General features: G+C 44.7%; 1 protein-coding gene across 9 annotated transcripts in view; it reads left to right on the forward strand.

Annotated features, from left to right (window-relative positions):
• The window catches only part of USP39 (ubiquitin specific peptidase 39), a 91052-nt gene that overhangs the window by 18089 nt on the left and 51597 nt on the right, over window positions 1-21366 (forward strand). For 5 of the 9 annotated variants that reach the window (XM_030828153.1, XM_030828154.1, XM_030828149.1 and 2 more), the window contains exons 3-10: window positions 690-784; window positions 2854-2990; window positions 4749-4901; window positions 9940-10165; window positions 14972-15049; window positions 16298-16365; window positions 18150-18338; window positions 19901-20043. In XM_030828153.1, the coding sequence (XP_030684013.1) occupies window positions 10024-10165; window positions 14972-15049; window positions 16298-16365; window positions 18150-18338; window positions 19901-20043 (620 nt within the window). In that variant the 5' untranslated portion in view covers window positions 690-784; window positions 2854-2990; window positions 4749-4901; window positions 9940-10023. Of the gene's footprint in view, window positions 1-496; window positions 532-689; window positions 785-2833; window positions 2991-4748; window positions 4902-9939; window positions 10166-14971; window positions 15050-16297; window positions 16366-18149; window positions 18339-19900; window positions 20044-21366 lie in introns of those variants that run through there. The other 4 variants (XM_003268759.4, XM_030828151.1, XM_030828150.1 and 1 more) reach the window with 2 other exon arrangements.

Consider the following 21366-nt stretch of genomic DNA (forward strand, 5'->3'; position numbering starts at 1 on the left):
GATTATTATCAGTTAATTAAGAGTTACTATTTGAGAATAAATCTCTTTGTGGATTCAGTGGAGGTAAGATTTTTGTTCCTTACTGCCTAGTATTCACTTTGCACTTGAATAAATAGGTCTGTTTGTAGGTATTCTGAAATTCTTCAGGCTTTCCATTTGTTTTTATGGATAAAAATACATTTTTATTTTGTAATTAATTATTACTAGTATTTGTTTTTAAGAGAGGATCCCCCTCTGTATCCCATTCTGGAGTGCAGTGGTGGATCAGAGCTCACTAGCCACAAGCTCCTGGGCTTAAGTGATATGTTTTTCTTCTATGCAAGGATTTATTCACCCTTTTTATGTCCTTTCCACCTCCAGAATACTGTTGGGGTACTGTTACCTTAGTCTAACTTGTAGCTTTCCCTCTAGAGAAAGTGACTGCAATGGAAAGTCCTGAACTGGTTACAAACACTAATGAGAAAGAGGCTCGTGGGTATTATGTGTCTGGTGGAGACACCTCAACAGTGCTTTGGAGCATGGCGGGTGGAGGTGAGGAATAATCAGTGTCCCCCATGATGTATATATGGTTGTGAACTGTTTTCTGAAGGATGTTGTGTGGTATCATGGGTCACAGAGCCAACACTGCTTCATTTAAGTGCCTTCCTACATGTCCATCCTATTTATTTTTTTCTGTTTTGTTTCCTTAGGAGTGTGCTGGACTTTGACTTTGAGAAACTATGTTCTATCTCCCTCTCACACATCAATGCTTATGCCTGTCTGGTGTGTGGCAAGTACTTTCAAGGTAAATAAGTTGTTAGAGCTTACTGCAGATCTGCTGCAGAGGGACTTTTTTTTTTTTTTTAAAGAAAGTAAGCTGTTCTCAGGAATCATATCTAATAATTTCTATTTGTTCTCAGGAAATTGAAATATTCTTAGAAAACCAATAAGAGGTTCTCTGACTGGTCAGAGCCTGGATATATCTGAAAGGGAGAAAGAGCTAGTCATATGAAAGACTGTAATCTCAAAGACTCTGGGTTCTCGAATCTCTAATATATGTATTTTTTTAATTTTTACTTTTTTAAAATTATTTTGAGCTGGAGTCCTGCTTTGTTGCCCAGGTTGGCTCACTGCAACCTCCGCCTCCTGGGTTCAAGCAATTGTCCTGCCTCGGCCTCCAGAGTAGCTGAGATTACAGGCGCCTGCCACCATGCCTGGCTAATTTTTGTATTTTTAGTAGAAACGGGGTTTCACCATGTTGGCCATGTTGGTCTCGAACTCCTGGCCGCAGGTAATCCACCTGTTTTGGCCTCCCAAAGTGCTGGGATTACAGGCGTGAGCCACTGCGCCCGGCCTAATTTTTTTTTTTTTTAAGAAATGGAGTCTCACTCTGTCACCCAGGCTGCAGTGCAGTGACGTGATCTTGGCTCACTGCAGCCTCTGACTCCCAAGTTCAAGCAATTCTTCTGCCTCAGCCTCCCGAGTAGCTGGGATTACAGGCATGCACCATCACACCCGGCTAATTTTAGTATTTTTTAGTAGAGACGGGGTTTCACCATATTGGCCACGCTGGTCTTGAACTCCTGACCTTAAGTGATCCACACTCCTCAGCCTCCCAAGTGCTGGGATTACAGGCATGAGCCACCTCACATGGCCACATTTTTTTTAAAGATGGGATTCTACTCTGTTGCCCAGGCTAGTCTTGAAACTCCTGAGCTCAAGCAGTGTGCTTGCCTGTACCTCCCAAAGTGCTGGGATTATAGATGTGAGCCATTGCACCCTGCTAGCTGGCTAATTATTTTTTTGTGGAGACAAGGCCTTATTATGTTACCTAGGCTACAATTTTTTTTTTTTTTTGGAGTATTCTTTAGCTCAAAGGACTTTTTTTATTCCATTTTTTTCTGAAAATTTATCATTTCAACTCATTCACACCAAGCAGCTGCCATGTACATAGTATAGTGGAGGATTCAAATGAGGTAAAAACAGCTGGGCACAGTGGTTTACACATGTCATCCTAGCATTTTGGGAGGCCGAGGAGGAGGATTGTTTAAAGCCAAGAGTTCAAGACCCACCTGGCTAACATAGCAAGACCCTGTCTCAAAAAAAAGAGATAAAAACTGTATTCTTTGCTCTCATAAGAAGCTTATAAGGAGTCAAGGTTGACATGTAAAACAACCAGCGAGTTTTGTTAGACCATAAAGATTACTGCTGGACTGTGGCACTGAGTAAAAATAAGTGCAATAGGAGTTGAAATGTGCAAAAATCAATGTTAGCTGGAGTGTTTGTGTTGAGTTCATCGAAGAGTTGAGGTGGAACTTGAATTGGCAGGACATAGGAGTTTGAATGGTTAAGGGAGAGAGATTCTAGAAAGGAGTAGCAACATGAAAAAAGTTACATAGATAAAGCATTGTCCTGAATATGGGCATTTGGAAATTCAGGACTGAGTGATGATGGGCTGTCATAGGATATGTATGTATTTATGTTTATGTGTATTTATGCACACATATATGCATAGATATTTCTAGTTTCATGTATATAGGAAACTATATATGAATATATAGTTATATGTATTATATATAGTTATATATATAGGTTATATATATTTTATATATGTATTAAAAAAATAGTGAAATTTGTTTCCCTAATCAATGTCTTAGGCCATCTAGAGAATGAAATAACTAATGTGCTAGTCTTTCTTGCTAATTTTTTTATGAGAGAACTTCATGTGGAGGATTCATTTTATGAATGGCATAATATTTGTTTTTTTGGCGGATATTAACATGTTCCGGTAGAAAATAATGAAAGGAAAAGCAAACCTGATCTGCGCGTTCTAGTATCTGCCCTTCTATTACAGCCTTTTACCCTTTCCTACAGGCCGGGGTTTGAAGTCTCACGCCTACATTCACAGTGTCCAGTTTAGCCACCATGTTTTCCTCAACCTCCACACCCTCAAGTTTTACTGCCTTCCAGACAACTATGAGATCATCGATTCCTCATTGGAGGATATCACGGTGTGTGTCTAAGAGGGTTGATTTGGGGTCCATTCTTTAGTGAGCCATCCCAGGGCTCCCAGGGGACTGCCCCACCTGAGGACAGGGAAGAATCTCAGTCCCTTTAGGCATCGAGAGGCTGCTTTCCCTTTTGGGAAGAACTGGGGAAACTGAGTAAGGTCAGAATTCGTAATTGCAGCCTGTAGTCTGTAACTTAACTGTCATTTCTACTTGTAACATTGAGGGCTAGGACTGAAGAAATATGGGTGTATTCTGATGGGGTTTAAAGTGTTTTGTGAAATTATTCTTCTACACTTTGAAGTAGGGATATGAATTGGTCCTGGTGTAGGACAGTATTTACCAAGCTGCACACCAGCTCCTGGCTGCTTTTAACATACGATGTGGCCAGAGCATCCAGCCACAGATGTCTCATCTGTGGGCTCTAGTTTGTGACCTGTACCAAGAGACACTCATTGTACTGAGCATGGAAAGTCCTCTTGGGCTTTGATTAGTGTTGGGCTTTTGATTATTATTTTCCTTTTCAGCACGTGGGGTGTATTCATGGTGCCAAGTGCTCTGTTCTTGTTTTTGGTTTTGTTTTGAGACAGGGTCTCACTTTGTCGCCCAGGCTGGAGTGCAGTGGTGCCATCACAGCTCACTGCAGCCTCGACCTCATGGGTTCAAGTGATACTCATACCTCAGCCTCCCAAGTGGCTAGGACTGTAGGCATTACCATCATGCCCAGATACATTTTTTAAATTTTTTATAGAGATAGAGTCTCACTGTGTTGCCTAGGTTGTTCATGCTCTGTTTATTTTTAAGGAAAGCATGGTATTTAGTCTTTGAAATACTGCTTTTTCTACTTGTAAAAGTTGTATAAGCCTATTATTAATAGTTGAGATTAAAATAGTTATGGAGAGGCTTGGTGCGGAGGCCCACACCTGTAATCCCAGCACTTTGGGAGGCCGAGGCAGGTGGGTCATTTGAGGTCAGGAGTTTGAGATCAGCCTGAACAACATGATGAGACCCCGTTTCTACTAGAAATACAAAATTAGCCGGGCATGGTGGCACATGCCCATAATCCCAGCTACTTGGGAGGCTGAGGCAGGAGAGTTGCTTGAATCTGGGAGGGGGAGGTTGCAGTGAGCCGAGATCATGCCATGGCACTCCAGCCTGGGCAACAAGAGTGAAACTCCGTCTAAAAAAAAAAAAAAAAAAGTTATGGTCAGTATTTATAGAGGGAGAAACTGGGCTAAATTCAGTGTTTCAAAGTGAGTTTGGGATGATCTCTGTCCAGTCTGTGACATAATGACTCTGGTAACTCTGTGCCTGGGAAGAGTCTGATCCTGCTCTTCCAGTACCAGGGACTCATGGAGATCCTCATTCCCACCCAGAGTGGAGGAAACTCTCCTGCTCCAAAGCTAGGTCCATGTGCTACTCCCAGGAGGTTCTATCTGAGACTTAGACTGCCTTTAGGAACTTGAGTATTGTATAGTTTCTGGCAGTCAGTTTTCATGAGTTGACCAGACCTGAGGTCTGTGAAAAGACCTGGGATTCAGTGATTTTGGGATAGACACAGAGATCCCCTTGTAGATTAGCCATGGGAGAGAATCTACCCCGTGTTACTTCAATCTTTACACCTACTGGTTGGGACTCTTTTTCTGTGTGTGGTGGGATGTTCATGGCCAAAGTGTTTTTTGTTTTTGTAGAAATTACTGTTACAGACATTTCTTGTGAACTCAGCTCTTAAACAACTTAACATTTTCTTTTGCTTTGCAGTATGTGTTGAAGCCCACTTTCACAAAGCAGCAAATTGCAAACTTGGACAAGCAAGCCAAATTGTCCCGGGCATATGATGGTACCACTTACCTGCCGGGTATCGTGGGACTGAATAACATAAAGGCCAATGATTATGCCAACGCTGTCCTTCAGGTAAGATCAAGACAGGAACATTGAGGAAGAGAAGGACACCCAGAAGGCTGAGCACAGTGGCTCACCCCTGTAATCCCAGCACTTTGGGAGGCCAAGGCAGGCAGATTGCCTGAGGTCAGGAGTTTGAGCCAGCCTGGCCAACATGGCGAAACTGTGTCTCTACTAAAAATACAAAAATTAGCTAGATATGGTGGTGCAAGCCTGTAGTCCCAGCTATTCGGCAGGCTGAGGTGGGAGAATCGCTTGAATCCGGGAGGCAGAGGTTATAGTGACCCGAGATCGCGCCACTGCACTCCAGCCTGGGGAACAGAGTGAGACTCTGTTTCAAGAAAAAAAAAAAGAGAGGGACAGGAAATAGTATGTGTACTGGCCAAGAAATTACTGCCTTTGGCCAGGCACAGTGGCTCATACCTGTAATCCCAGCACTTTGGGAGGCCAAGGCGGGAGGATCACCTGAGGTCAGGAATTTGAGACCAGCTTGGCCAACATGGAGAAACCCCATCTCTACCAAAAATACAAAATTAGCCGGGCTTGGTGGTGCATGCCTGTAATCTCAGCTATTCGGGAGGCTGAGGCAAGAGAATCACTTGAACCCTGGAGGCGGAGGTTGCAGTGAGCCGAGATCACGTCACTGCACTCCAGCCTGGGCAACAAGAGCGAAACTCCTCCATCTCAAAAAAGAAATTACTGCCTTCTTGTAGAGTATAGTCAGATGATCCTCAGACACCAAGTCTTGCTAAGGACTCTACTTGAGTAATTGTTCTGCAACAGGCAGAGCATTCCTTTGCTCACTGGGCTGCTGTCAAATGGTGAGGCTTTTTCTAGCCTCTGGCTCATGGCCTCTGGAACTTCCAGGGAATGAGGGACCGAATCTGTGTTGCCTTGCAGTATCAAGTAAGAAACATGCCAGATGCATTTTTTTTTTTAAAATGGTGTAGATATTTGTTGTGCTGGCTGATCAATGACTTTCTCCTGCCCATGTGCTCATAACCCTGAAATGGGAAAGGCAGAAAACCAAAGCTGTCCTATTTTCTTTTCTTTCTTTTTTTTTTTTTTTTTTGTGACGGAGTCTCAGTCTGTTGCCCAGGCTGGAGTGTAGTGGCGCAATCTCAGCTCACTGCAACCTCTGCCTCCCAGGTTCAGGCGATTCTCCTGCTTCAGCCTCCCGAGTAGCTGGGATTACAGGCGCCTGCCACTGCGCCTGGCTAATTTTTGTAGAGACAGGGTTTTAATAGAGTTTTAGTAGCTTTAGTTTTAGAGACAGGGTTTCACCGTCTTGGCCAGGCTGGTCTTGAACTCCTGACCTCGTGATCCACCTGCCTCGGCCTCCCAAAGTGTTGTGATTACAGGCATGAGCCACCGTGCCCATTCCTTATTTTCAATTATAAGTTGTTTTTAAGAAAATTTTATGAGTAATAGGTGCATACTGTAGAAATTTTTTTTTTGAGAGGGAGTCTCACTGTCACCCAGGCTGGAATGTAGTGGCACGATCTTTGTTCACTGCAACCTCTGCTCCCCAGGTTCAAGCTACTCCTGAGTAGCTGAGATTATAGATGCCTGCCACCACACCCGGCTAATTTTTGTATTTTTAGTAGAGATGGGGTTTCACCATGTTGGCCAGGCCGTTCTTGAACTCCTGACCTCGTGATCCACCCGCCTCAGCTTCCCAAAGTGCTGGGATTACAGGTGTGAGCCACCACGCCCAGCCAATTTTTAAATGTTGCTAAGTATAATAAGAAAACAATAATCCTACTTCACCAATAAAATGATTAAAAAATTATAATCATAAACACAGGCTTGTTGGGGAAAACATGTAAAAATTGTGAGGGGCTGGGCATGGTAGCTCATGCCTCTAATCCCAGCACTTCAGGAGGCCAAGGTGGCAGGATCCCTTGAGGCCAGTAGTTTGAAATCAGCCTGGCAACATAGCGAGACCCTGTCTCTATTTAAAAAAAAAAAAAAAAAAATTAGCTGGGCACGGTGGTGCATGCATGCCTGTGGTCCTAGCTGTTTGGGAGGCTGAGGTGAGAGGATCCCTTCAGCCCAGGAGTTCGAGGCTGTTGGAGAAGTTTGAGGACTTTGAGAAGTGCAGGCATTACAGGTGTGAGCCACTGCACCTAGCCTTGGATCACTTTTAAAAGTTAATTATTTATATTTTTTTCTTGAGTTATTGGGCCTTACAGACTCCTTTCCTATTGGTTCATCTTACTGAGCTTTAAGAAATATATAATGAAGTTCTGCCCTTTTCTGTTGCATGTGTTGCAAATGTTTTCTGCTAGTTTTTATTTGGCCTTTAAATTTTTTTAAGTGATATTTTTGCCATGAAGAATTGGACAAAAAACTGTAAAGGCGTATTTTTTGCATTCAGTGTCTGCTCTTGGTGTCATGCCTAGTCTCTGGAAAGGTCAAATTCTTAGGTAGAGAGAGACTTTTCATCAGATCGTCCCTCTTAAATCCTCTCATGGCTGCGTGAAAACTGATTTTTTTTTTTTTTGAGACGGAGTCTTGCTCTGTCGCCCAGGCTGGAATGCAGTGTCACACTCAGCTCACTGCAACTTCTGCCTCCCAGGTTCAAGCGATTCTCCTGCCTCAGCCTCCCCAGTAGCTGGGACTACAGGTGCGTGCCACCACGCCTAGCTAATTTTTTGTATTTTTAGTAGAGACGGGGTTTCATTGTGTTAGCCAGGATGGTCTCGATCTCCTGACTTTGTGATGCGCTCACCTCGGCCTCCCAAAGTACTGGGATTACAGGTGTGAGCCACTGCGCCCCGCCGAGTGAAAACTATTATAGGATGGACAGATAGAATTTGGATTTGGTCAGAGCTGTTAGTCTTGGCTTTCTGATGAATTTTAGATCGCGTAGGAAGGTCTCTTTATAAAAATAAATGGATGAACAAACCCTGTGTGATGATGTTTCCACTAAAATAGGGTTGACTGGACCAGGTCATCCATCTGGAGGGTGGATAATTCTTCTCTGAGGATGCCCAATATTATTTGTATTGTTGCTGAGGCCAGAGTGCAACCCTTCTCCACAAGATAGACAACTGAGAATTAGGATAAACTTTATCCATCCTCTTGTTTAGAGAGTAAATCTCTCTTTTTAGTAATTATTCTACAAACAGGAAGTCCTTGTTTCTTTAGCTGAGCTGAGCTTGTCGGGGCCTTCCTAATCCCCTCTGTAGTTAAAGTACTCTCTGTGTTCTGAGTTGTCTTCCTTAGAGATGCCTGGGTTATTACATTTAGCAGAAACCCTTCTAGCTGACTCCCTGAATAGATGACCTTGTTTAAGAAAGAAATGTGTTCATGGTAAGCACAGTGCTGGTCGGGAAGGACCTGTGGGGATACTGCATTTTTATTTAGGATGTCTTTGGTCCTCTTCCCCCCAGTTTCGTTTTGTTTTGTTTTTTTTTGAGATGGAATTTCGCTCTTTTTGCCCAGGCTGGAGTGCAATGGCGCGATCTTGGCTTACTGCAACCTCTGCCTCCCGGGTCTAAGTGATTCTCCTGCCTCAGCCTCCTGAGAAGCTAGAATTACAGGCAGTCACCACCACACCCAGCTAATTTTGTATTTTTAGTAGAGACGGTTTCACCATGTTGGCCTGGCAGGTCTTGGACTCCTGACTTCAAGTGATCCGCCCACCTTGGCCTCCCAAAGTGCTGGGATTATAGACGTGAACCATCGCGCCCAGACCCCTCCTCCCAGTTTTACAGCTCAGGCTGATGAGCCTGTGTTTCTTCCTGAAACTAATACGGCTAGTTTTTATCTTTCTGCTTAATGAGATCCAATTTGTTTTTATTGTCCTAAACCTTTTGACCATTTTCTCTTTTTCTTTTTCTTTTTTTTGAGATGGAGTTTTGCTCTTGTTTTCTAGGCTGGAGTGCAGTGGTGCCATCTTGGCTCACTGCAACCTCTGCCTCCTGGCTTCAAGTGATTCTTCTGCCTCAGCCTCCTGAGTAGCTGGGATTGCAGGCGTGTGCCACCATGCCTGGCTAATTTTTGTATTTTTAGTAGAGACGGGGTTTCACCATGTTGGCCAGGCTGGTCTTGAACTCCTGACCTCAGGTGATCTTCCCGCCTCGGCCTCCCAAAGTGCTGGGATTACAGGCATGAGCCACATCACCTGGCCGACCATTTTCCATCATAACAGAGTATATTCACTTTTTAAAAAAAAATTCGGCTGGGCACGGTGGCTCAGGCATGAGAACTGCTTAAAGCCTGGAGGCAGAGGTTGCAGTGAGCCAAGATCGTGCCACTGCACTCCAGCCTGGGGGATGGAGCAAGACTCTGTCTCAAAAAATAAAAAAAAAATTTCAATAGGTTTTTGGGGAACAGGTGGTTTTTGGTTACATGAATAAGTTCTTTAGTGGTGATTTCTGAGATTTTGGTCACCCATCACCCTAGCAGTTTATACTGTACCCAATGCGTAGTCTTTTATCCCTCACCACCCCCTACACTCTTTCCTCCAAGTCCCCAAAGATCATTGTATCGTTCTTACACCTTTGCATCCTCACAGCTCCCTATATTTACTTTTATGTACAATTATGTGGTTTTAGTATGGGAAAACATCAAATTTTAAGATAATTTTCATATTATTTTAGTGTGGAGTTGAGAGATGGGAGAACTGTGTTTCCTAGGTAGTTATTTTTGCTTCAACCAAAATGGATGATGAAGGAAAGAGTATTTGGATTTTAGCCTTCTGCCTTATGAATTTAAGTATTGTCACAGCATAATTAGAGTAACAAAAGGAAATTGTTGAATAAGTTGATAGAGATTTGAATACCTGCGTTTTGTTTTGTTTTGTTTTAACATTCTTTGTGGTATCCACATGAGCAAAGTGTCTGCAGAACTGTAGTTCATATGAAACTCAACGTTAATGATATTTCTGTGATGTGAGCCTGGGTAGGATTCTCCACTTTTGGCTCTTTAAGGCTGTCACATACACATCACAAGATTCTATTAGGAGAGCTTTAGTTGGAAGAGCTTGGCTCAAGGGGTCCTACAAAGGGGCTTTGGGTTAAGTGGAGTGTTTGATTTTCAGGCTCTGTCTAATGTTCCTCCTCTCCGGAACTACTTTCTGGAAGAAGACAATTATAAGAATATCAAACGTCCTCCAGGGGATATCATGTTCTTGTTGGTCCAGCGTTTTGGAGAGCTGATGAGAAAGCTCTGGAACCCTCGAAATTTCAAGGCACATGTGTCTCCCCATGAGATGCTTCAGGCGGTTGTTCTTTGCAGTAAGAAGACTTTTCAGATCACCAAACAAGGTAAGAACAAGTCATTCATGTTTCAGGACAACAAAACTAGTTTGATGAACAAATTTATTTCCACTTGGCAGTGAATTTTTTTTTTTTTTTTTTTTTTTTTTGAGATGGAGTCTCTGTCACCCAGGCTGGAGTACAATGGCGTGGTCTCAGCTCACTGCAACCTCCACCTCCAGGGTTAAAGCGATTCTCCCGCTTCAGCCTCCCAAGTAGCTGTGACTATAGGCACGCACCACCACGCCCGGCTAATTTTTGTATTTTTAGCAGAGACGGGGTTTCACTATGTTGGCCAGGCTGATCTCAAACTCCTGACCTCTTGATCCACGATACTTGGCCTCCCAAAGTGCTGGGATTACAGGCATGAGCCACTGCGCCCGGCCTTTTTTTTTTTTTTTTTTTTTTTTTTTTGAGACAGTCTTGCTCTTTTGACCAGGCTGGAGTGCAGTGGTGGGACTTGTAGCTCATTGCAGCCTTGAACTTCTGGACTCAAGGGATCCTCTTGCCTCAGCTTCAAGTAGCTGTGATTACAGTCATGAGCCACTGTGCCCAGCTTGAGAGTAGCCAGGGGTGTCCAGTGGATAGTGTGGTTAGGTTCCTCATTCTTCTCTGACCAATCTGCCCTGCTAAGAGTCCCAGGAGATTCTAGCTGAATAGAAAGTCGGTCTTATTTGGTAAATCAAACTATATGGCTTAGGGAAATATCAGGAGGCTAGGAAAGACACTAGCTTTTATTAAACGCCTGTCATCTATCCTCATTTTTTTGTGTCCCACATTAGGGTATTCTGATGATATTTTTGTTTTGTTTTGTTTTGTTTGTTTTTTTGAGACCAAGTCTTGCTCCATTGCCCAGGCTGGAGTGCAATGGTGTGATCTCTGCTCACTGCAACCTCTGCCTCCTGGGTTCAAGGGATTCTCCTGCCTCAGCCTCCCAAGTAGCTGGGATTACAGGTGCCCGCCAACATGCCCAGCTAATTTTTGTATTTTTAGTAGAGAGGGGGTTTCACCATGTTGGCCAGGCTGGTGTCAAACTCCTGACCTCAATGATCCACCCTGCTTCAGCCTCCCAAAGTGCTGGGATTACGGGTGTGAGCAACTGCGCCCGGCCTCTGATGAACTGTTCTGTTTTTTTCTCTCCAAACCCAATTTGTTACTGTCTTATGAGTAAAGCGGACAGTGTAACTTTGTACCTGAATCTCATGTGGTATCCTTTAGCATCCGTATTAGTTTATTCAGCATTCACTCATGGTGCTAGGTTTTAGAGCAGCAGGGATAAGAAACATGATTTTTCTCTTTGAAGAACTCCCAGTCTGGTGGGGAAATAGTTATGTAGAAAGGTTGAGTGTGCTGGCACAAGCCTGTGGTTTGACCTACTTGGGAGGCTGAGGCAGGAGTATTGCTTGAGCCCAGGAGTTCAAGGCTACAGTGAGCTATGATCAAACCACTGCACTCTAGCTGGGGAATGGAGGAAGACCCTGTCTTTAAAAATCAATAAGCAAATTTCAACTATCTTTTTTTTTTTTGAGACGGAGTCTTGCTCTGTTGCCCAGGCTGGAGTGCAATGGCGTGATCTCGGGTCACTGTAACCTCCACCTCCCAGGTTCAAGTGATTCTTCTGCCTCAGCCTCCCGAGTAGCTGGGATTACAGGCGCGTGCCACCATGCCCGGCTAATTTTTGTATTTTTAGTAGAGACGGGGTTTCACCATGTTGGCCAGGCTGGTCTCGATCTCCTGACCTTGTGATCCGCCCGCCTCAGCCTCCCAAAGTGCTGGGATTACAGGCGTGAGCCACTACTCCCGGCTCAACTATCTTTTTTAAGAAAAGGTAATTACAGGTGTTAAGTACTGTGCTATGGGAGGGGAGCATGGAGTAAGGACCCCCTCAACTGAACATGTGGGAGGTAGATCGGAGATCAGAGTGGAGGAAGAGACCCTGAGTTTTAGGTAGAGGTGGAGGCAGGTTGGGATGAGGAGTGAGCATTCTAGGTAGAGAGGACATGGTGGACAGAAGAGAAAAGTGCCTGGCATAGTCAGAGACTGCAAGTAGCTGGACCCTTGGACTCCTGGGGTTAGTGGAAAGCCAAGGTGTAGATCCTGAGGGAGGGACCAGATGGCCTGCTTTATAAGCTACCATAAGGAGCTTGGATTATATCCTGAAAATAGCTGGAGACATTGAAGGCTTTTTTTTTTTTGAGATAGAGTCTCATTCTGTTGCCCAGGCTGGAGTGCAGTGGTGTGATCTCGGCTCACTGCAACCTCTGTCTCCCTGGTTCAAGTGATTCTCCCACCTCAGCCTCCCGAGTAGCTGGGACTACAGGCACCTACCACCACACCTGGCTAATGTTTTGGTATTTTTAGTAGAGACGGAGTTTCACCACGTTGGTCAGGCTGGTATCGAACTCCTCGCCTCAGGTGATCCGCCTGCCTCGGCCTCCCAAAGTGCTGGGATTACAGGCGTGAACCACCGTGCCCGGCCTTGTTGAAGGCTTTTAACAAAGATGTGACATCAGACTTAATGAATTTGTTTTTAAAACATTATTCTAGCTGGGCATGGTCACTCACACCTGTAATCCCAGCAGTTTGGGAGGTCAAGGTGGGTGGATCGTTTGAGCCCAGGAGTTAGAGACCATCCTGCACGACATAGTGAGACCCTGTATCTACAAAAAAATTTTAAAAAATTACCCAGGCATGGTGGCGTGTACCTGTAGTCCAGCTACTTGAGAGGCTGAGGTTGGAGGATTGCTTGGGCCTAGGAGGTAGGGGCTGCAGTGAGTCATGTTCGCCCCACTGTACTCCAGCCTGGGCAACAGAGTGAGACCTCTGTCTGTAAAATAAAAAGAAAAACATTATTCTGGCTGAGGATTGACTTAGAGGGGACGTCAAGTAGTGGCTTTTAAGAGTCTCTGGTACTTAAGGAGAAATAGGAGGAATCAAGGTGGTAAGGAATGGGGCCCATGGAGCACTTGTTTCAGGGTTAGTAGGAAATAAGATACGCTTCGGGTTGGTTACAACATGGCCAGTGAAATCTTAATCTGGGGCCAGGCACGCTGGCTCATGCCTGTAATCCCAGCACTTTGGGAGGCCGAAGTGGGAGGATTGCTTGAGCGCAAGAGTTCAAGACCAGCTTGAGGAACATAGTGAGACTCCCTCTCAACAAAAAATGTAAAAGTTAGCCTGGCATGATGGCATACTCCTGTAGTTCCAGCTACTTGGGAAACTGAAGTGGAAGGATTCCTTGGGCCTGGGAGGCAGAGCTTGCAGTGAGCTGAGGTTGTGTCACTGCACTCCAGCCTGGGTGACAGAGCGAGACGCTGTGTCGGGAAAAAAAAATCTGGGTGCCTCACCCTTCTAAACAGGTGACAGCCTGTTTATGTGCTTTGTAGGACCATCTAATTCCCAAGAACTAGGTGGCTAGATTGTCTTGTGTTTATAGAGACATTTCTGTTTCTGGACCATCTCCCTGAGCTCCCAGGGTTTTATATTAAGGCTGCAAGAAAGGAAGAAATTTGTGCTGAGAATGATTTTTTTGTGGACCGTGAATGGATGGATCAGTGTCAGCATTCACTGTGTTCCACAGGTGACTTATGGCCTGAAGGTGGATAGTGGGGCCTGTTAGCTTTTGGCAGCTTGGAAAGTTAGGGCATAATTGGGTTATAGAGTTGCAGAAAAATCAGGGTACCCTGAGAATGAATGTGTCTATTTTCTTCTGTCATAGCCACTGTTGGCTATGATAGTTATGATGTCACATAAACATAATTTCCTCCATCTCTGAGACCTAGTAGGTTATTAGTTGCCTAGTGTTTAGATGTGTGAAGTGTTTCTTGCTGTGGTAGTTTGTTGTCACATAAAAGCATTCTGTGTACAGGGAATAAAAAGAAAATCATTCTATGGAGTTGTCAGAGGCCTCTGGGTTTAGGGAAATGAAGTTGAGAAAGATATACCATAGTCTTTGAGATTTTAATTGCGTGAGCAAAGAGGAACTAAATAGAAGCAAATCTTAGTTGATGAGAAAGTAGCCAGTATCTGGCTGGGTGCAGTGGCTCATGCCTGTAATCCCAGCACTTTGGGAGGCCGAGGTGGGAGGATCACTTGAGGTCAAGAGTTCGAGACCGGCCTGGCCAACATGGTGAAGCCCCGTCTCCACTAAAAATATAAAAATTAGTTGGGCGTGGTAGCAGGCGCCTGTAATCCCAGCTATTCAGGAGACTGAGGTGAGAGAATTGCTTGAATCCAGGAGGCGGAGGTTGCAGTGAGCTGAGATCATGCCACTGCACTCCAGCCTGGGCGACAGAGTGAGACTCTGTCTCAAAAAAAAAAAAAAAAAAGTAGCCACTATCCCTGAAACGTCTGAGTGGCAGGCTCCGTAGACAGCATTTTCATGGAATATTGTCAATCTGCTTGTTTTCAGAACCCCTTGTTCTGTATGCCTTTTCAGTCTGGGTGCTAGTCACTTTCCTAAAAGACAGGAATCTTCATGAGCTACAGAAGGGAAGAAGGAAGCCTGAGCTCACTGTGGAGAAAAGTGGATGTTAAAAGGTCATATTCATTTGTTTTGGTCATCACTGAGTGGTGCGATACAGTCCTGGTATGAATCAGAGAGCCTATGGAGAGAGTCAAGATCGGAAGAGTTAGAGCTTGACCTTGAGGAGTGCCAGCATTTAATGATCAGATAGAGGAGGATGCATGGGAGTTGGGGTGGGATGGCATGGCCAGAGAGGAAGGGGGAGAACCAGGAATGCCAACCAGTGCATGGTTTAAGTTAACTCTAATGCCACTTAGCTTCAATGTTTTCCACCCTTCCTTTTCTTCCAGGGGATGGAGTTGACTTTCTGTCTTGGTTTCTGAATGCTCTGCACTCAGCTCTGGGGGGCACAAAGAAGAAAAAGAAGAGTAAGTCATTTACTTATAAAAAGGAGTTATTTTGTTCCTTTTTAAAAAACTTTGTGGTTGGGCGCAATGGCTCATGCCTATAATCCCAGCTCTCTGAGAGGCCGAGGTGGGTGGATTACCTGAGGTCAGGAGTTTGAGACCGGCCTGGCCAACATGGCGAAACCCCATCTCTACCAAAAATACAAAAGTTATTCGGGTGTGGTGGTTTGTGCCCGTAGTCCCAGCGACTTGGGAGGCTGAGGCAACTTCCCATTCTTTTGTTAACTGTTATCTGGGGTAGGGTAGTATCTATTTTATATGTAAACTAAATGTTCTTTCTGAATAGGCCCCTCTCCATAGTTTTTGCTAGAATTTGGTTATAGTCCCAATGATATTTTATTATATATATATTTTGAGACGGAGTCTTGCTCTGTCACCTAGGCTATGCAGTGGCATGGTCTCAGCTCACTGTAGCCTCTATCTCCCAGGTTCAAGCAGTTCTCCCTCAGTCTACCAAGGGTAGCTGGGATTACAGGCGCCCACTACCACGCCCAGTTAGTTTTTGTATTTTTAGTAGAGATGGGATTTCACCATGTTGGCCAGGCTGGTCTCAAACTCCTGACTTTAGGTGATCTGCCCAAAGTGCTAGGATTATAGATGTGATGGTGTCTTGATGTGGGATTGTGGCCTGTTGCTTTTCCCACTGGATCGCCCTGCCCTCTCTACCGGGTGTCTTCAGCCTGTGTTAACCCTCCTAGCTCTCTAACTTGTGTCTTGGCAAGATTCTAGAACTTGGTTGTGCTTTCTCTCTTGTTGCTTTGATCCTGTTCTGGCCCATCTCTTAGTCTGTCATTGTCCTCTTGTCTTCATTACAGTTTGGACATTGTCTCCCTTTGAAAGTAGCTTATGGTTATGGGAAGTTCCTTGGCTGTACCTTGTTTTGCTTGTGAATTTTTTTGTAATTCATGTATCACCGGGCTCTGTAAATCATTCCTTCATTTTGAACACATTTACCTTTTCTTTTATGGACCAGGCCCTGTGATGGAGGATAAAAAGTTGTCTTAAGAGAAATAAAGTAATTATTTACACAAATAATTATAAAAGTACCCTGGTGGTGTATAGTACAAAAGGAAACTTCTGTGTTTAGTGAGAGCTCTGGGTCTTTTGCTGGAAGATGCTGGTTTATTTCAGAAATTTAGAAGCTGGAAATATATTTTAGACATGTTTTCCATCCTCACAGAATTTGTCTCTTGCTTCTTGTTTGTGCAGCTATTGTGACTGATGTTTTCCAGGGGTCCATGAGGATCTTCACTAAAAAGCTTCCCCATCCTGATCTGGTGAGTTAATTGAGCCTGGGTCTTAGACTGATTCATATTGCTTGAGGGGACGTAGGGGAGATGAAGAGATACTCAGAGAACTGACAAGTCTGCTTGCCCTATGAAGAGGTTCAACAAAGCACCTGCCTAGTGGCAGCTCTGCCTGGTGCCTGTCATGCTAGTGCACTTTTTCAGTTTGGGAGTTAGTAGTTGGATGTACTCTGCTGGTTCAAGTGTTCTGGTCACTAGGTGGTGCTGCCATGTTTTTTCAGAAAGCTCAGATAAGCTTTCTTTTTGTTTTTCTTAGACAGTCTCCCTCTGTCGCCAAGGCTGGAGTGCAGTGGCGCCATCTCAGCTCACTGCAACCTCTACCTCCTGGGTTCAAGCGATTCTCCTGCCTTAGCCTCCTGAGTAGCTGTGATTACAGGCGCTTGCCACCACGCCCGGCTAATTTTGTATTTTTAGTCATGACAGGGCTTCTCCATGTTGGTCCAGGCTGGTCTCGAACTCCTGACCTCAGGTGATCTGCCTGCCTCGGCCTCCCAAAGTGCTGGGATTACAGGCGTGAGTCACTGTGCCTGGCCCTCAGCTAAGCTTCCTAGATGGTCTTAGAGCTTTTCTTTTTTGAGATGGAGTTTTGCTCTTGTTGACCAGTCTGGAGTGCAGTGGCATGATCTCAGCTCACTGCAACCTCCACCTCCTGGGTTCAAGCAATTCTCCTGCCTCAGCCTCCCAAGTAGCTGGGATTACAGGCATACGCCACCACGCCTGGCTAATTTTTCTATTTTTAGTAGAGACGAGGTTTTACCATGTTGGTCAGGCTGGTCTCAAACTCCTGACCTTAGGTGATCCACCTCCCTTGGCCTCCCAAAGTGCTGGGATTACAGGCATGAGCCACCGTGCCCGGCCCACTTTCTTTCTTTTTCTAATGGATTTTTTTTTTTTTTTTTTGAGACAAGATCTCACTCTGTCACTCAGGCTGAGTGTGGTGGCGTGATTATGGTTCACTGCAGCCTCAACCTCCCCTGCTGAAGTGATCCTCCCACCTCGACCTCCCCAGAAACTGGGACTATAGATGCACACCACCACACTGGGCTAATTTTAATTTTAATTTTTATTTAATTAAATTAATTAATTTATTTATTTTATTGAGACGGAGTTTCACTCTTGTTGCCCAGGCTGGAGTGCAATGGCACGATCTCGGCTCACTGCAACCTCCGTCTCCCGAGTTCAAGTGATTCTCCTGCCTCAGCCTCCCGAGTAGCTAGGATTACAGGCGCCACCACCATGCCTGGCTTATTTTGTGTTTTTAGTAGAGATGGGGTTTCTCCATGTTGGTCATGTTGGTCTTGAACTCCTGACCTCAGGTGATCTACCTGCCTTGGCCTCCCAAACTGCTGGGATTACAGGTGTGAGCCATCACGCCCAGCCAATTTTTTTTTTTTTTTTTTTTTTTCTGTAGAGATGGAGTCTCACTGTGTTGCCCAGGCTGGTCTCGAAGTCCTGGACTCAAGCAATCCTCTCACCTTTGTTCCCAAAGTGTTGAGATTATAGCCGTGAGCCATCACACTTGGCCTCAGAGCTTTTTAGATAGTCTGGTATATAAGCAAAATATCTTTAAAGAAGGAAACCTGTTGGTTCTTAAGTTAATCTAACCAGGTGGTGCATGCCAAACTGCCCAATCTCTCAGGCACTTCTCTTTGTTCTTTCAGATGAAGGAAATGTCGGTGTGGTAAAACATTGGTTCTGTGTTGGTTCCTATACCCCTCACACTCCTTTCCTCTCTTCTTCTCATTCATTTCTAGCCAGCAGAAGAAAAAGAGCAGTTGCTCCATAATGACGAGTACCAGGAGACGATGGTGGAGTCCACTTTTATGTACCTGACGCTGGACCTTCCTACTGCCCCCCTCTACAAGGACGAGAAGGAGCAGCTCATCATTCCCCAAGTGCCACTCTTCAACATCCTGGCCAAGTTCAATGGCATCACTGAGAAGGTAGCCCATTAACACACCTGCCCTGCATATACTTATCCTTGCTCTCTGGACTTTTTCATTTTCTTTTTTTTTTTTTTTTTCAAGACAGAGTTTGCTCTTGTCGCCCAGGCTGGAGTGCAGTGGCGTGATTTCGGCTGACTGCAATCTCCACTTCTCAGTTTCAAGCGATTCTCCTGCCTCAGCCTCCCTAGTAGCTGGGATTACAGACATCCACCATCATGACCGGCTAATTTTTTATATTTTTAGCAGAGACAGCATGTTGGCCAGGTTGGTCTCGAGCTCTTGACCTCAAGTGATCCGCCTGCCTCGCCTCCCAAAGTGCTGGGATTACAGGCGTGAGCCACCACACCTGGCCCATTTTCATTTTATACGTAAGAATCACCACATGTATGTGATGTATTTATTATAAAGTATATTGACTTTATTGAGCCTCCCAGACTCGTTGGTATTTCTAACTGGTCACCCCCAACTCTTAACTTACAGTGCCCCTTTTTATTATTTTTTGAGACAAGGTTTTGCTTTATCACCCAGTGTGGGTGATCATGGTGGCATAATCATGGCTCACTGCAGCCTCGAACTCCTGGGCTCAAGTGATCCTCTCGCCTCAGCCTCCTGAGTAGCTGGGACTGTAGACATGCTCCACCACGCCCAGCTAAGTATTTTTGTAGAGAGAGCACTCACTCTGTTGCCCAGGCCGTTCTTTAATTCCTGGCCTCAAGGGATCCTCCCACCTCGACCTCCCAAAGTGTTGGGATTACAGATGTGAACCACTGCCCAACCACAGTGCCCTCTCTTATACTTCTCATATATCCTTTTTTCAGCTCCCTACCTGCCTCTGGGTAGTATAGAGAAAGGGAGGTCATTTAGGAGAGGAGAAACTCCAAAAAGTGGGGAGACATACTTTTTTTTTTTTTTTTGAGACAGAGTCTCACTCTGTTGCCTAGGCTGGAGTGCAGTGGCGTGATCTCAGCTCACTGCAACCTCCGCCTCCCGGGTTCAAGCGATTCTTCTGCCTCAGCCTCCCGAGTAGCTGGGACTACAGGTACATGCCACCATGCCCAGCTAAGATGAGGTTTCACCCTGTTGGCCAGGCTGGTCTCGATCTCCTGGCCTCAAGTGATCTGCCTGCCTCAGCCTTTCAAAGTATTGGGATTACAGGCGTGAGCCACCATGCCTGGTTAGCTTTCTTTCTGTACATATATATATATTTTTTTTCTTTTCTTTTTTTTTCTTTTTCTTTTTTAGTAGTGATGGGGTTTCACCATGTTGTCAAGGCTGGTCTCGAACTCCTGTGCTGAAGTGATGCCCCTGCCTCGGCCTCCTACAGTGATAGGATTACAGGCGTGAGCCACCAGGCCCGGCCTTTTTTTTTTTTTTTTTAAATCAGCCTTAGCCAAACTGCACATCCTAAGCCTCATACATAATTTCTGGGACCAGGAGTCTTAAGAACTTAAGTGTCAGGCAAAATTATATTTTTAAAAACCTAAATGAAAAACTCATGCCCCTGCTCTGATGCTACTGAACTTCAGCACTAATTTGAGAATTTTCTTTTCTTTCTCTAGGAATATAAGACTTACAAGGAAAACTTTCTGAAGCGCTTCCAGCTCACCAAGTTGCCTCCATATCTAATCTTTTGTATCAAGAGATTCACTAAGAACAACTTCTTTGTTGAGAAGAATCCAACTATTGTCAATTTCCCTATTACGTAAGTAACATCCTGCCTCACTTCCTCTCACGGGGAGTGAACCTGGATTTCTTCTCTTGTATTTTTACCAGTATTAATTTTGGACTATCTTAGTTGGATTACAAGGAACAGAGCCTACCTACAGTAGATAAGAGTTTTTATTGGAAGGATACACTTATTTCAGGGACCACAAAAGATGGATCTTTATTGGGAGGCAATCCCTATTTTATCTTCTCTCCTGTTGCTGGCTGGAAATTATAGTCCTCCTGCGTAGAGAAGAAGAAATGATACAAGTAGGATAGGACAGGTAGGATTCTGCCTGGTTTGGAAGATGTCCTGAGTAGTGACGGTCTGCCCATCTATTTGCTGGCCATCACACCTTTTTTGCACACTAGAGTTGTACTAGATACTTTAAGTTTGCTTCCTTCCAACTCAGAAAACTTCTGCAAGATCCTTTTTGGGGGTAGACTGTTGGTTTTCAGTTCTCAAGAGACAAGGTTTTTCATACTTAAGAAGATGTTTGGCCGGGCGTGGTGGCTCACGCCTGTAATCCCAGCACTTTGGGAGGCCCAGGCAGATGGATCGCTTGAGCTCAGGAGTTCAAGACCAGCCTAGGCAACATGGCAAAACCCCATCTCTACCAAAAAATACAAAAAATTAGCCAGATGTGGTGGTGCACACCTGCAGTCCTAGGTACTTGAGGGGCTGAGGCAGGAGGATGGCTAGAACCTTGGAGATTGAAATGGTGTCACTGCCCTCCAGCCTGGGTCTGGGTAACAGAGTGTGACTGTGCTAAAAAAAAAAAAAAAAGAAAAGAAAGAAAGAAAATAGTGTCAGTTTTAAATTCCATGTAGAGTTTAAGAAAGTAGTATCTAAAATTAAGAGGCCTGAGTTTTAGGCTGTCTTAGTGGTGGGACCTCAGATCCATAGTTTGCATGTTTTCTGGATATGTTCTCTCATAGATAAAATGAGAGGCTTGGAGTAGATGGGCCTGAGCCCTAGGGGTTTGTCCAGGTGTAATATCTTATTATAGTATTGCCAGGACTCTTAGAACCATGGAGGGTGAGGAGAGAGAACATTTGCAGTTGAGAATTACAGGGGAATTTCTTTTTCTGTTTTCCCACACTTTTCTCCACTAGCATCTTGTTTGTGAGACAGTAGAATTAAATGGGGGGACATGGAGGTTTGTTCTCTGCCTCCTTGAGTAGGATGACAGAGGTGCTTTCTTTGAAAGTCCATGCATCAAAGTTTTATTTCAGCACTAGCCTCTTGTGAATTGCCAGTCACCTGTCTGTTCCTGGTAGGTAGGGGCAGTCTTGATTCCAAGGGCAGCTCCAGAGGGAG

The sequence above is a fragment of the Nomascus leucogenys genome, chromosome 14 (assembly GCF_006542625.1).
Source record: "Nomascus leucogenys isolate Asia chromosome 14, Asia_NLE_v1, whole genome shotgun sequence".
Classification (NCBI taxonomy): domain Eukaryota; kingdom Metazoa; phylum Chordata; class Mammalia; order Primates; family Hylobatidae; genus Nomascus; species Nomascus leucogenys.